The sequence below is a fragment of the Synchiropus splendidus genome, chromosome 4 (assembly GCF_027744825.2).
Source record: "Synchiropus splendidus isolate RoL2022-P1 chromosome 4, RoL_Sspl_1.0, whole genome shotgun sequence".
In the NCBI taxonomy this organism is placed as follows: Eukaryota; Metazoa; Chordata; class Actinopteri; order Syngnathiformes; family Callionymidae; genus Synchiropus; species Synchiropus splendidus.
The window spans coordinates 31,720,948-31,734,977 of record NC_071337.1 but is presented as its reverse complement, the minus strand read 5'-3'; the positions used below and the strand labels follow the sequence as shown (position 1 = coordinate 31,734,977).

General features: G+C 40.4%; 1 protein-coding gene across 3 annotated transcripts; it reads left to right on the top strand.

Moving 5' to 3' along the window:
- Positions 1-2,444: 2,444 nt before the first annotated feature.
- On the top strand, positions 2,445-13,980 carry atat1 (alpha tubulin acetyltransferase 1). 3 transcript variants are annotated; one of them, XM_053863976.1, is made up of 13 exons: positions 2,445-2,777; positions 2,902-2,962; positions 3,212-3,303; positions 5,311-5,368; positions 5,452-5,565; positions 6,746-6,847; positions 7,568-7,613; positions 8,097-8,171; positions 8,572-8,749; positions 10,340-10,425; positions 11,394-11,451; positions 12,212-12,460; positions 13,834-13,980. In XM_053863976.1, the coding sequence occupies exons 1-12, from the start codon at positions 2,686-2,688 to the stop codon at positions 12,456-12,458; spliced, it is 1,209 nt and encodes a 402-aa protein (XP_053719951.1). In that variant the 5' UTR covers positions 2,445-2,685; the 3' UTR covers positions 12,459-12,460; positions 13,834-13,980. The 3 variants fall into 3 exon arrangements, with proteins under 3 accessions (XP_053719951.1, XP_053719953.1, XP_053719952.1); XM_053863978.1 differs by lacking the exon at positions 13,834-13,980 and having other exon boundaries at positions 12,235-12,402; XM_053863977.1 differs by lacking the exon at positions 13,834-13,980 and having other exon boundaries at positions 11,609-12,355.
- Positions 13,981-14,030: the final 50 nt, after the last annotated feature.

Genomic DNA, 14,030 nt, shown 5'->3' with positions numbered 1-14,030 from the left:
GAACGGGGACCATCGGTGCACACCATTCAGTTGGTGATGTAACTCGTTCAATGATCCCATTGGTCTCCATCCTTCTAACTCTATTTGGCAGGTTCAGTTTTTATTGTGCCATGCTTGCCATAAGCTTGTAAGTGACACGTGTTGGGTTTTACTTCATCCACTCTCCTCACCAGGTTCATCCTTACTGACAGGGTCCGGCTGAGTAGATTGTTGACGCTGTGTCCCCGGACTACATAAACTGTAAATGGTTAGTCTTTCTGTTTGTGTCACTGCAGCCTGCGGGAGAGCTCTTGCTCCAAAAGTCCGACAACAATGCATTCGCAAAAATTCTCTTCTCTGGCTACACCAAACTCGCAGTGCTCCGACAGTTTATACAGGGCTTGGATAAAACACATCACTTTCTCCCCTGGTCGCTGGTCTCTCTGATGAAAACAAGCCCATTCGTGGAAGATATTCCTCCCGGAAAGAAGCACTCATCAACCTTCTGCACCATGACGGCGAACGACTTATAAATGTTCTCTGCCTCATTGCACATTGCATAAATCAGACAGCTTACTTGTACTTCGCCTTTGTTGTATCTATTCCGACCACTCCATCGGTTTATCAAAAGGAAAGTTCGCTGGGGGATTAAACTTTGCCATCTCAGTTATACATCTGCCCTTCCCCTGAGTGTGGGTGTCGTAACACTTCTGACACCTTGTAAATGATCGAGGGAAGTCTTCCTCTGTTTAACATTGTTTATTGCAGGTTGATGCATACACTGTCCACCACGTTCCACATGAAATCATCATCCGGGATCTTTCTTTTATACTCCCGTAAAGTGTTATCTGTAGCTGTCGTGAAGCCAAACATCTTTCATGACAATAGCCTTTACTTTTAAGATGCTTGACAATAATTTTCTGTCTAATTGCCTGAGACACTTTCCTTTGTGTCCTCTGGTCCCTGTTGAGTGTGGTACACACCATGTCACCCAACAGCACAGTGACTACCTGTGGTCCTGGAGGCTCACTGAGGGATTACTGATTGTAGAGACCTGTGATGCTAAATAGTGGACACCTTGAATTAACTTGTCCCTTTGCTCACATTATTTTCAGTCTTTTCTAGGGTTACTATCGTTTTTGCCCATACCTGTTTTATGAGTTAATTAAAAAAAAAAAAAGATTCTATTGAAGCATGGTTGAAAAGCACTGTCTAATTTTTGTTGGTTAATTTTCACAGACGTTTAAGTGTCAATAAAGTTTTGAAGTGAGAAGTCGTTAGCGTTAGACGTTAGATCTGTTAGCTCTTCTGAAGGCGTGTGGTCAAGTTAGAGGCGCATCAGGTTTAATACAAGTTGGAATGTGCGCATTTGACCGGCTTCTTCGCGACTCCAGCGCTGCTTTGACTGAGGGATGAATTAGCCCATCAACGTAGATCTATAGCGTATAGAAAGAATGTGACAGAATCCATGTGATCTCCTCACACTGGTAGTTCGTCAACATTTTCTAGTTGTTCATGATCGCCCACCCTGTCTCTGGACAAATTAGGTGAAACTGGATCATTTCCCACGGCACACATGACACTCTCTCACGGCAATATTATAACATTTTCGAAGATTAGCGTGTTGGTGACAGGTATCCGGAGGAAGGTCTTTGGCGCACTTGCAGCATTGGGTTCACCATGACCTGTGACTGGAGCCAAACATACTCGAAAAGGCCTCAAACTGACATTTTTCAGTCAACTCTATTCACATGTAATAAAATTGGACTTATGAACACATAAAAAAAAGTATCACACATTATGTAAATCAATTTATACTTTCTCTTTTCTTACCCTTCAATGTTGTTGTCTGGTGTTTGCAGTTTTGATTATTGTCCTAAAAAAGAAATGTCCGATTTTTCTGTATCAATCTCATTTGTTTAAAAAAAAAAAGCAGATTCTACTTCCCTCAACTAATAACTTCGATGATGATTTTTGCTTGTATTGGTTCTTTAACATCCACCTTTCTGCTGTAATCCACGGCCGGGGTAATAAAGGTTATCCAAGTCTTCGGGGAAGGCAAGGTGCATTAAAAAAATAGAATACCGCCATCTCCTGGTAGCAAAACGAAAGTTCGTGTCAGTTCAGGATAAGACACCGCAGGAGAGTATTTTTCATGAAATCGAAATTAGGATTTTAAAATAATGATTAAAAAGCGTTTTAAACAAATACATTTCAGTACTCCATTGACGGGTATCAGTAGATCCAATTTGTCAGGAATAAAAAGTGACTTTCCACAATTTCAACTAAGCACAAAAGCGCCTTGACCATGGCTCCACTGGTGGTGTGCCTTTTTTATTCAATAAATGAAGGGTGCCGCGGCTTAAAAAAGTTGATCAACACTGCTGTCGGTCTCCCTGTGTGCGTGCGCGTGTCTGTGTGTTAGCAAATGGAGCAACGCTGGTCGCTGCCTATGTGACGTCATAATAGCGCTGTGTCGCGTACAGTAGCATCAAGTATATTAGTCGAACATTGTCAAGCTGCTATGCTCAGTAATACTTTCAGTAGCGGAACTAAAATATCGACCACATGCCTCAAAAAACATATATGCTACTGATTTAGCTCACCGGTTGCTACGTTTGCCGGGGGACTAGTTAGCTCAAGGTGGTCTCTGTCGGCATTAGCTTGTGAAACAATAGCCCGTTTAGTGCTGCTCTTTCCACAACCATGGAGTTTCCTTTCGACATTAACCAGTTGTTTTCCGAGAGGGTCTCCATTATCGACCATAATCTTGTTGGCAGTCCAAAATCCGCGGGGAGGTAAGAGACTGGCAATTGTTTGTTTGTTTTTTTCTACCCCCCATGACAACGTTCTGGTGACTCCTGCCGTGCAGTGATTGTGTTGTATGATGTAATCAATTGGCAAAATGGCTTTTCTGCGCAGATCAGATCTTCAGTCCCTCATTGTAACTGTGGTTGACGAACTTGGCAGAGCCTCAGCACAGGTCAGAGACCAACTTTACAGTGCATGACAAATATGGATTTACAAAATACATTTGACTTTTTCCCCAATAGAATTTCCGTTTTTGTAGTTAAAAAGACTACATGTCAAAGTCACATTTTATAGTTTTTCTCCATTTGTGCACCTTCCTCATCGAATCAATCGAAAGGCTTTCTCTTACCTGGACTATCATTGATTTATATTGTTGGTCAACCCTTTGACATGGCATGTGACGTTGGTCTTGTTCCTTCAGGCCCAAAATCTACCTGCACCAATAACAAGTGCTTCAAAGCTGCAGTGCCAGCGGCATCAACTGTATCTACTGAAGGATGGAGATGCCAATGGGTAGGGGTGATTGTGAGAATCTACTGTATGTGTTCATCCATTAGCATCCCTTCATTGATGTCTTACCTCAATATCTCTCTGAGACGAGAAGTGGTCTTAAGAGCTCCTCTAGGATTCGATTTTATTTGGATTTTAACAGTCCTGATTTTGCATTATTCATTTTCTTTTGCTTATTTCTTCTTGAGGGGTGGAGCCCATGAAAGCTACCATATTTTCTGCAAAGTGGCTTATATATATATATATATATATATATATATATATATATATATATATATATATATATATATATATATATATATATATATATATATATACCTTTAAACTAAACATTCATTCAAAGATAAATCGGTTTAGAATCCAGTCGTTCCTCCTGAATCATAACCGAGTTGTGAGGTCCCTCAAGATTTGGGTACTTCAGTGCATCTGAGAAAGACTGATGGAGAACGATTTGACAGATGTGTAATTCTGATATTACAAGACAGACAGAACAAGTGCTATACCACATTTACTGCACACGGGACAGCTGCAGCACAACAGCGCTTCTTTCTCTTTCCCCGCGACAGTCATCTCTTAACAATGGGTCTTCATGGATTTCATTATCTCTCTTCTGTAGTCTTCTGTAGTAGATTATTAAGTTTGTAAGTTATTCCATTATTTGCAGCACTAACGTATCAAATTGTCAAAACAGGCCATGTTTGAAATGACTCCAAAAAGGAGGTGTCCAGGGGGCATCCTCACGAGGTGCCCATACTACCTCAACTGACTCCTTTCAAAGTGGATATACAGTATGACCACCACATTGTGATTCTGACAATTCTTTACTAAAAATAGGTCAAATGCCAGTGCCATCTTGTGGTGTAACAGCACCAAATGTAAGCAACTTCCCCCTGGACAAATAGTGATTCTGATTTTGATGTCAACCATTTCCTCATTGTGGGAAGAATAAAGGCAGTCGAGTCTCAAAAAACTGCACTGAAGCATAGGAAGTACTGGCAATATCGGCAAAGATGAGAGAGATTTGTCTACGGTTTTGAGGGTGACAAGCAGGTTCATGTGAATGAAGGACTTTCTGTTGGAGCCAAGTTGAATAAAGATGACGTTTCACGCTGTTAAGAGAAGGAAGTCTCTGACAGTGTTGGATCAAAGATCCTAACCCGACTCCAAAACACTGGACAGCAATATGAAAATCTGGCAAACCAATTGAAGTGGATGTTTACCCTCTTTCAAAGGGTCAGGAATACAAAACATAATGTGTGTAGGTAAATAGAGGAAATTGCACTTTACCTTACCTTACTTTACTCTTTTCTCTCAGCTGTTTTGATGGGTAGGTATCGTCGCTTGCTATTTGTTAACATTTGAAAACTGTGGGCATTTGCAGTCAGTTTCAGAACCTGTTTTTAGGGGAACATTTGTGCCAAAAGATTCTAGCGGAGCTGTGAATGAATAGTACACCTTCACCCATTTCTTAGGACACTCTTCATCTTTTGGGTAGACGAACAATCTTACATGCTCAATGGCACCGTTAAAACATCAATCTGTTATGTTTGGCATTTGTCTAACACTGAAGCTGAGGAGCTTTTTAACTTGCATTCTAACGAATGTGCCGACAGGATACCTTTAGTGAAACACAAAGGCAAGTTTCCAGGCTATAGTGCTAAGTGCAATGCTGCCCTGAATTTGATTCATTTGAAAATAACTTATAATACATTGGAAAATATCTCTTACTGTGTTTCACTTTTGTTTGAGAACCTACTCGAAACAGGTATAATAGGTCAAATATGCTATGCTCCTTCATCAGGATACAGGATGCTCTGTGCACAGCTAAACGGAACAGAGCTGAAAACAGAAATACTTTTGAAATTAGAACTTTGTTTAGAATATAACCCTAACCCTTTTTAAATGTGTTATTATATAACATAATAAATGATGGGTGTTATGAGTCTGGATTCTGGTATAACTTGTATGTTCAAATCTGCTTGATGTTTTGCTACTGTTCCATGTATGCAGGGGGAACGGTGCAATTTTAGGATACCTCAAAATTGGAAGCAAGAAATTGTTTCTACTCGTAAGTAGGACCTTTTAGACTTAATTTCTGATACAATCTTTTTTTCTATTGATTGTCATTCTAGCCTTTTCTGTGATTCACAGGACAGACAGGGTGTTCACGTTGAGGCAGAGCCAGAGTGTGCGTTGGATTTCTATGTAGCAGAGAGCATGCAGAGAAATGGTTATGGACTTGAACTATTCAACTTCATGCTGCAGGTAAAATTGATTGCCGCACAAGGTGATGCATAATTAATTTAATGTTGGATTTTTTGTCATCATATTGTGGCACAGGAAGTGGAAAAACGTACTTAGTGTGAATCCAGTTTGGTCCGGTAAAATCCAATCCCAAAAAAGTTTTTTTCTTTCCAGAAATCAGAACAACACACCCATATCTTTGGATGAATTTAAACGGGCAATAAACAGTATGCAATCCTTTTAGCTCCATGGCCGGCCTGATGGTTTTTGGTGCACCTTTTAAGTGTCTTACAAGTCTTTCTCTTACCTCATATCTCCAGTACTTCTTGATGCCTTCAATGAGATTTTCTAGGACAAAATCTCTTTCACCAACCTTCTATGGAGCTTCTATCTCTCTTTTGCTGAAAGAGGGAAAAAAAAGCCCTCAACCCTGGTTCATACAGGGTCTTACTGCTTGACAGTCTACTTTAACTATGGACCCATCTGGACACATTTTTTGGATGCTTTTGAAGCAATTTTAGAAATAATGTGAATAAATTATCATTTTGTCATATTGTTTTCATTGAAATTGTTATATAAACGGTTTGTCGATTGATGATGAATAATATTAATAATATTTTCACAATTCACACCCCTTAAATGGTTGTTTTCATCGGCATGATTGAAGATTTCACTAATACTGACCGAATCAGAATTTGATCCCTAACTGATGCCAGGATGCAGCATTAGCCCTGCCTGTGAGAGTTTGTCCATGATCACTAAACCGAGGACGACACTGCCAATACCGATGTCCGTCAAATATCCAACAGCCAACAATTTTTACAGCGGGAGACCCTGCATTGACATGAACCAAGACCAGACAAGTGTGTCAGAAAACCTATTTGGACCATTTGATCTAACACAATTAACACCGATTCAGAGACTCAGAGTTGATCCACGCCATTGTTAATCCTACTGAGAAGCAATGTATCTTGGTTTGCTTTTTCCTGCTTTGTTAGAACTCAAAAGCACTGAATCTGAGCAATGGGGAAGGCGGATATTTTTTTGTCACAGGTTAGTGACCTAGGCTGCTTTTCATTAACCTGAGCTTACATATCACTAGTTGGATATTGGTTGATTTTTACTATGTAGTTCAGTAAGTGCTGCTACTTATTACTGGAAGCTGATATTTATTGTGTCTTATTTCTGTCTTTCTTTGTAGCACAAGAGTTTAGAGCCAGCACGAATGGCATATGACAGGCCTTCACCCAAATTCCTCTCTTTCTTGGCAAAACACTACTGTCTGAATCAAAGTGTTCCACAGGTAAGGTTGTACTGTACATTGGTTTGATGTAGGGTCAAAGGGATTTATAATAAATGTTTAACTATCTCCAGAAATATGTACTAGTTATTTAATCATACTTCTTAATAATGGGTACAACTATTTGGTTGTAGGTATAATAAATAAAGTGTCACTGTAGATTTTGCCTCCCTCCGGCAAGTCATCTAAAACCACAACTTTGTTCTGTGAAAGTAAAGGCATTATAGAAGTATTAGTTCATTTAGGGCCTTCTAGTGGAGTTGCATTTAGCTTAATACCTGCCCTATCCACATGGCGATGGGACTTAATATTGGTAGTGAGTGTGGGCGGGCAGGTGGTATTATCAACTGCATTATCTGTGCTTCTGCCTTCTTGTTTATGTCAGCTGTTTTAAAGGTCACATGTTATATTACCACTTTTGTGGGTGTCTAAATTAATATTAGATCTTATTGGAGGTCTATAGTAAGTTTCTTTTAATGATTACTCCCTAAATCTTAAATTATGTGCTGAAGAAATTTACATTACAACATTATCACATTGTCTGTGTGAAATAAGAGGCAGAGAGGCAGTGTAGTGCTACGGCATGGATGGTTGTATCTTGTCGTTGACATCTATGTTAAGGTCAGTTTTGCATAGAATGGGACCTTTTGAACAGATTCTCCTTTGCATTGCTGCATTTAAGACCTAGACAAGACCTTTTACGACCATTATGTATTGTTTCAGGTCAATAATTTTGTGGTTTTTGAAAGCTTCTTCCACAATCGATCAGGTGCGTGTCTATTCCGCTGCCTTCATCATGCTGTGTACATTTCATACATTATATTATGTTATGGTTGTGTGTCTATTATCTTTGTGTTGTTGGCCCTTGATTTTACTTTCCATTTAGCCATTTCCTGCAGTTCAAAGAAATAATTTCTTGAGGTTGTCTTTTTCTATTTATTTTTTATTTTTTCAATAATGTAAGACATGGTTAAAAGCTCTATGAATAAGATCCAAGAGGGAGTCATCAACTACGTACCCGAAAATCTTCTGTTGATTCTCTCCTCAATTGCGGATTACCTTCTATTTTAGTCAGCTCTTTACAGGGCTTCACCTCAAACTAAAGCAGATAAAGGAAACCAGTTAATGAAACAGAGGTGTATAATCTCATTTTTTCCAAATGCTGTGTAGTGAAACTATTGCTTTACCAGGAGCATGTTACATTAAAATCAAATGCTGGATCATTTACTGAGCTTACAATTCTTTTCCACAGTAACCCAGTTGAGAAAGTTGGTCCCCAAAAAGCCAGAGGGAGAGATCAAACCCTACTCTTTAACTGGGAGAGAAGGTAAGCACTTTTGGTACCTCACGTACAAATCTTTCCCCTACAGGTTCCTCACAGCATTTGTTCTACCGGTACTAACTTTTTCCAATGCTCATATTGTGTCGTCGTGTGGCTACTGCTGATGTGTCTCTAATTATTTCCCATGTAATCATCAAAATGTTGCAGCAGAAATTCAGAGCTTGGGAGTGTTGGTGATGGTGATGATCTTGGTTAAATACACCACCATTCTCCACTCTCACCGTGCGTAGGCCATTTTCCAAAACTTGAATTGAGCTTTTTTGATAGTTGGGTGCTTGATCTTTGCTAGGGTTTATTACACTTCCTTAAAACTCTGCTGGGATTGTACCACAGTGACGCCTATCTTCACTCTTCATCTCTGACAAAGTTGATGTATTCCTCCCAGCGGTTCATCAAGAACAAAAAATGCCCCCCTGGCCATTTACAACCACTCAGTCGGCAGTGTCCCAGAACTGCCACTCCCCATCAAGAACACCTCGATCCATAGTCGTCCCTCCCTATGGAGACAATGTGGACCGGAACCTCGGGTCTCCACGTATTGAACACTGTGGAGCCAGACGCAGGTCAGATTTTCATTCCATCCTGCCTATCTGACAATATTATGCTGATCAGAATATAACATGAACCACACACGTTAATGATGACAGTGTTTTTTTCCTTCAGTCATTGTTTGTGCTGCACTCTAAACACATTTTTGTCCCCAACCACCCGTCTATCCCACCTCATCCACCTTTTATTTTATTTGTTTACGTTCTCAATTATTTCAGTAGCTCCCCAAAAAGATTTCAACTGGGCAATTGACTTACTTTTACCTCTGTAATTTTATGTCTAGGATATACAGTAGATAGTCTGTGTGACCTCATCACCGTGATGTCAGCGTGTCGTCAGGGCAAGAGCCATGCATTTCAAGAGGTCTTTTTTTTTCCAAATTGTAGTTACTCTGTGGTTTTGCTTCACAATAGCTCATCTATCTATGCTGAATTAAAACATCCTCACATCACCTGACTAGAGCACTTTGTTCTCAGGCTTCAAAAACAGTTTACAGAAACACAAAGGCACTGTGTGCCTTTTTAAAATCTACTGGGTTCAATGTCTGTCGGGGCTGATGTACTGTAGGCAAGTGAGTATTCTGACCATATTGTCATCTTGATACATATTTTCCAATTTGAGGTTGTATAAACTGTATTGCTTATTATCAGAGGGATGCAGCACCATGGAAGTTGCTGCCATATTTCATTGTGTTCACATATGTAGCAGACAGAGCAACAACAGGTTGGGAAAAACAATGGTCACAGATTCATGAAAATCAAGTGTGAAAGCTCGCAGCAGCAAATACACAACCTAGTCAATGTGGCAATTCACGCCGGTTGTGTCTTAGTGATCAGTCTGTGCTGCCCTTCAGTGGATGTGCAAGGTTTTCTGTCGCAGCTGATGGGACAAGCATTTTAGACAACAGCCATAAAGCACTGACTCTTCACGAGAACAGTAGATTTTAATTTATGTCTGTGCAGCCATTTCTGCCAATGGGCTGACAGAGTGCAATGCAGCATACAGGCAACACATCCAGTCTAAATGGGGCTTTAGACATGATTGAAAACTTGTTCTTAAATGGGAGCAGTGTTCTCTCCAAACAGTGTCAGATTTCACTGTTGCAGTTAGTAACATGTTTTAGATTATTATTATTATTGTAATTTTTTGTAGCAATGTAAAACCTGTATTACAGATGTTTTACTCTGCACTCTGTTTTTAAGCTAATAACCGTGCACCCTGAGATATTAAGTAACGTAAGGAAGAGCCTGGCTGAATATTAAATATGCAGATTTATTCTTTGGTGTGAACTGAGGGGATTCGCTGTAGTTGTTCACAACTATTAAATTTGTTATCTCAACTCATCCTTCGCCTGGTAATTTTGGACGCCAAGTAAGGAATATACACGGTACAATTGACTTTGCCACTCTGCTTCCACCTCAACCTCCATTCATTATTCTTCATGTTTATTGAACAGAAATTGATATCCCATCTTTCATTCAGTTTTTTTTGACACTTTTCTTTTATTTACCTCTTTTTCATTTCCATTTCCTCCCTCTGTTCCTTCATGCTATCACACCCTCTGTTTCGTTACCTTTTTCCTCCATCTGCCTAAACCTACCTAGCCAGCAGGGCCTTGTTGCCAGATGCAGCTTGTACAGTCGCCACATGGATGGCTCCAGTGCTGACGTCCTGGACAGGTCTTCGCTTGGTAAGAACCACCGGTTTATAATGTCCTTGTATTGCTTGCTCCTCTCTCATTGTGTTGACGATTTCAGCATTTAGCGACGTATGACAGATTTTTAAAATAGGCTTAGATACCTCATGTTATGGTTAAGCTGAGAAGCATGCGGGTGTATGTCCTAGTAACACGCAGACATACGCTGTAGATAAGTTCTATGAGTTATACAATGACACTCATTTTTGTCAAGACTACCCAACCCAAGAATGAGCGGTGACCAAGACTAATGAAGAGGCTGAGAATAGGGCCAAGCCCAAACTAAATACTGAACAATAGACCAGTTTGTCCCAATGATTCATTTTTTTATTTATTTTGAATGAATGACAACCATTTCTTTTGCAGTTATAAATGAATGTACGTGTCTATGGGACTGGTTGAGGTTTCTGTATTCAATTTGGTCTCATTCTTGATCTCACCCCCCTTATTTGTCCTTGTCTTGGACTGGTCTCGTTCTTGACTCGCTCTGGACTTCGGTGGTCGCGACAACAACACTAATTCTCACACAACTTGTAAGTTACTCCTCTGTCGAAGGAACAGGCTGTGCATTTGTTTGGTGGAGTTAATGGAATTCTACACAAGTGCACTATAGATGTTATGTTTATGCCCAATTTCAGTAAAAAAAAAAAAAAGTTCAGTATCTGCCTGCGTTTTCGCGACATTTTACACTTCAACATACACTGGCTAAATCGTAGAGGTGTGACCGCCCTATAATTGGGAGCGACTGTTGTGCCACCTGGTGGTTGATCAAATCCTAATGTAAAATCTTGTGGTTAGTGTAGATTCTTAATGTTGTCTCTGCAACCATTTTATTTTCTGTTATCATATTTCACTGACAACTGAAGTAGCAATGGTCATTGCTGTTATGTTTGTACCCTTTTTGTCAGACAATATTGATGTCCAGATGTCAAAGACAATGGTTGTTCTTCTCCTTTGGTCAGGTCTCAGAGCAGCGGAGCACGCGTACACGTCACGGTACCTGGACCCACTCGACTGCAGGTACTTCAGCACCATGTGTGGTGGCATTTTATGGATTCCTTGCCAGCGAGGACTAATGAAATGCTGACTGACGATTTTAGGGGAAATAAAGCACCCAAATTGTTGAGGAGTCAGGTGAAGCCCTGATGCTGATAGATTTGCTTTGGTTTTGTTGCAGTGGTGGACATCATGTCTTTATGCCTCCTTTAGTTTTTAAACTGACCTGTCTTTGTAGCTTTGTTTAGCCAGTGAATGATTTCTTAACAGATGCCGAACGTGGCCAATGACCATTGGTGACGAGGTTTTTAGATATGTGCTGATTCAGACGTCATCACATGCACATGCAGTATTGACTCATGTAACAGCTTCTTACTCCTAGTTGAAGCAGCTGCTTCAAGAAATCTCAACAGCAGATATTTCAAGTGAGAGTCTTTCTTCCGACCTAGTTACACACTGTAACGTGAACCTATGCGATTACATGTAATTGCTGTAAACTATAAGCCACATACTGTAGAACCTCAAAAGGCTTGCTGTTTGGATGCAAACTAGTGAAGGTCAGTCAGAGAATTGTACAATACATGCAAATCGCCAAGTGTTAGGTTAGTCCTGTGATTGGCTAAATTTCATGAGCGGCTCATCCAGCATGGACGAATGCAGCTGCAGGAAACAATTGTGAAAATAACACCCCCAAATGTGCAGACCACAAAAACTGGACCCACTGAGTGAAAGGGCCTCAAATTTTACTCTCTAAATCTCGCTCCGAATATGATATGTTTTACAGATCGAAATTGCTCCTGCTCCCAGATTTGGACTGTAGTAAGAGTGGTGCAGTCAGAGGTCCGACGTCTTTGAGCAATGGACAGATGCACTTGGATCCAATGGCTCATGTCAAGTTTCCAGCCGACAGCCTCCTGCTCCAGCCCAGAGACATTTTAGAAAAACCCTGCTGGGGCCGAGCCGTGGCTGTGTACCCATGGCCAGAGTGGGTGAAACAGAAGCATGGATACAAGAGTACCCGACCCTGGTGATGGTAGGTGGAGCACCCACGAACTCACTCATGGCATTTAGATGATGTCAGTTCCGCTATACTTGTACGAAATAAATGGCAATCTGTATTTAAAGCTGGGGTCCATTTACAAGTACTTTATGAAAGTCCATTTGGTTTGACAGACATGTTTTAAGTCCACTACATCATTATTTAACAGTCAAATACTACTTGGGTATGTTTCTGCAGATGTGACGTGTTTAGTACTGGTAACATTTTCATTCTGTTCACTGCAGCTGTTTTGTTGATTAAAGGGTTTGGCAAACAAAATGTAACTGACGTGAGTTCTTAACGATGAACTGGCTTTCAAGCATATCATTCTCTGATTCCCCCCATAAAACAAAGGCTCTTGTCAACAAATATTACAATATATTGCTGAACTTACAGCATCACAGTATTGGAATGTGCGTCGTATCACAAGATATCTGCCAATACACAACAGTAGTATGAGTGAAGAGAGTTTGCAATCGGATTCTCTTTTCCTTCTCAATGCCTTCTTGATTACATTATATTCACACTGTGTCTTGACAGCTTCAGCTGCAACTGCACTGTATGGGTTTTGTCATCAAGTTGAATTTCCCCCTTTTTCCATGCCACACTTTGTGTTGTCTCCTTCGTTGCATATTCCTGAAAATTAACAACTTCCTCAGTGCCTCTCTGGATGGAGGTCTGGTCACTCGTGGCCAGTAAAATCACTATTTTTTTTTAGGTTCATAGCTTGCGGCAGCAGCAGCTTGCTTTGGAAAGGTTGCTGTATATAATCCACCTCCGAGTTCCCATCCTTTCCCTCGGTGGTCCCAAATGTGCAATTTTTATTTAGTCTTGAGCAGAGATTCTATGTCAAACAACTTATTTCTGCAAAGCTCTTTTTACTGAGGAACTCATTTGCTGCAGCCACCCAACTTTCCTCTCTCTTCATCTCCTGGCCCATTTCATAAGAATCATGTCAAAGGTTGACCATGTCCCATCTGCTTTGAGATCTTTTCTTGCCCCCTAATTCAGATCACATTTGTCGGGGCTTGTCTTATTGGCTGGACTTTACTGGAGCTTCGAGCTTGGTTAACTCTTGTGTCGCAACACTTTTATCGCTTTTTATTCTCATCTACTTATTCTGTTGAGATTGTTTTTCCTCTTTGTTGAAGTTGTGCATTTGGCTGAGCTGACAAGCTGGAAGTTCCTTGAAATGAAATTTTAGTGTCACTTCTATTTGTCGGCAAAGGTCAGCAGAATATATTGTTTATTCATAGCCCAAAAGTTTTGGACCATTGGTTTATGGATACACATTTAATTGCCTGGTTTGCTAATAAAAAGACGCATCACTTAAACGTCAGTCTTACAGTCTTGTGTTACATTCCTAGGGGTGGACGTTCGCCTTGCTGCACATTTGAAGCCGGAGCAGTCAGAACAGCCGGTTGGTCCAGATAGGGCTGGTGGCCCTAGTTTGGCTGGAATCACTGTTAAACCTTGTTGCCTGTTTTTTAAAGTGTGCTTTTGTAATTTAAAAGAAAATAAATATTTCTTCATTAATAATTCGTTGTATGAATGTTCTGTCCGC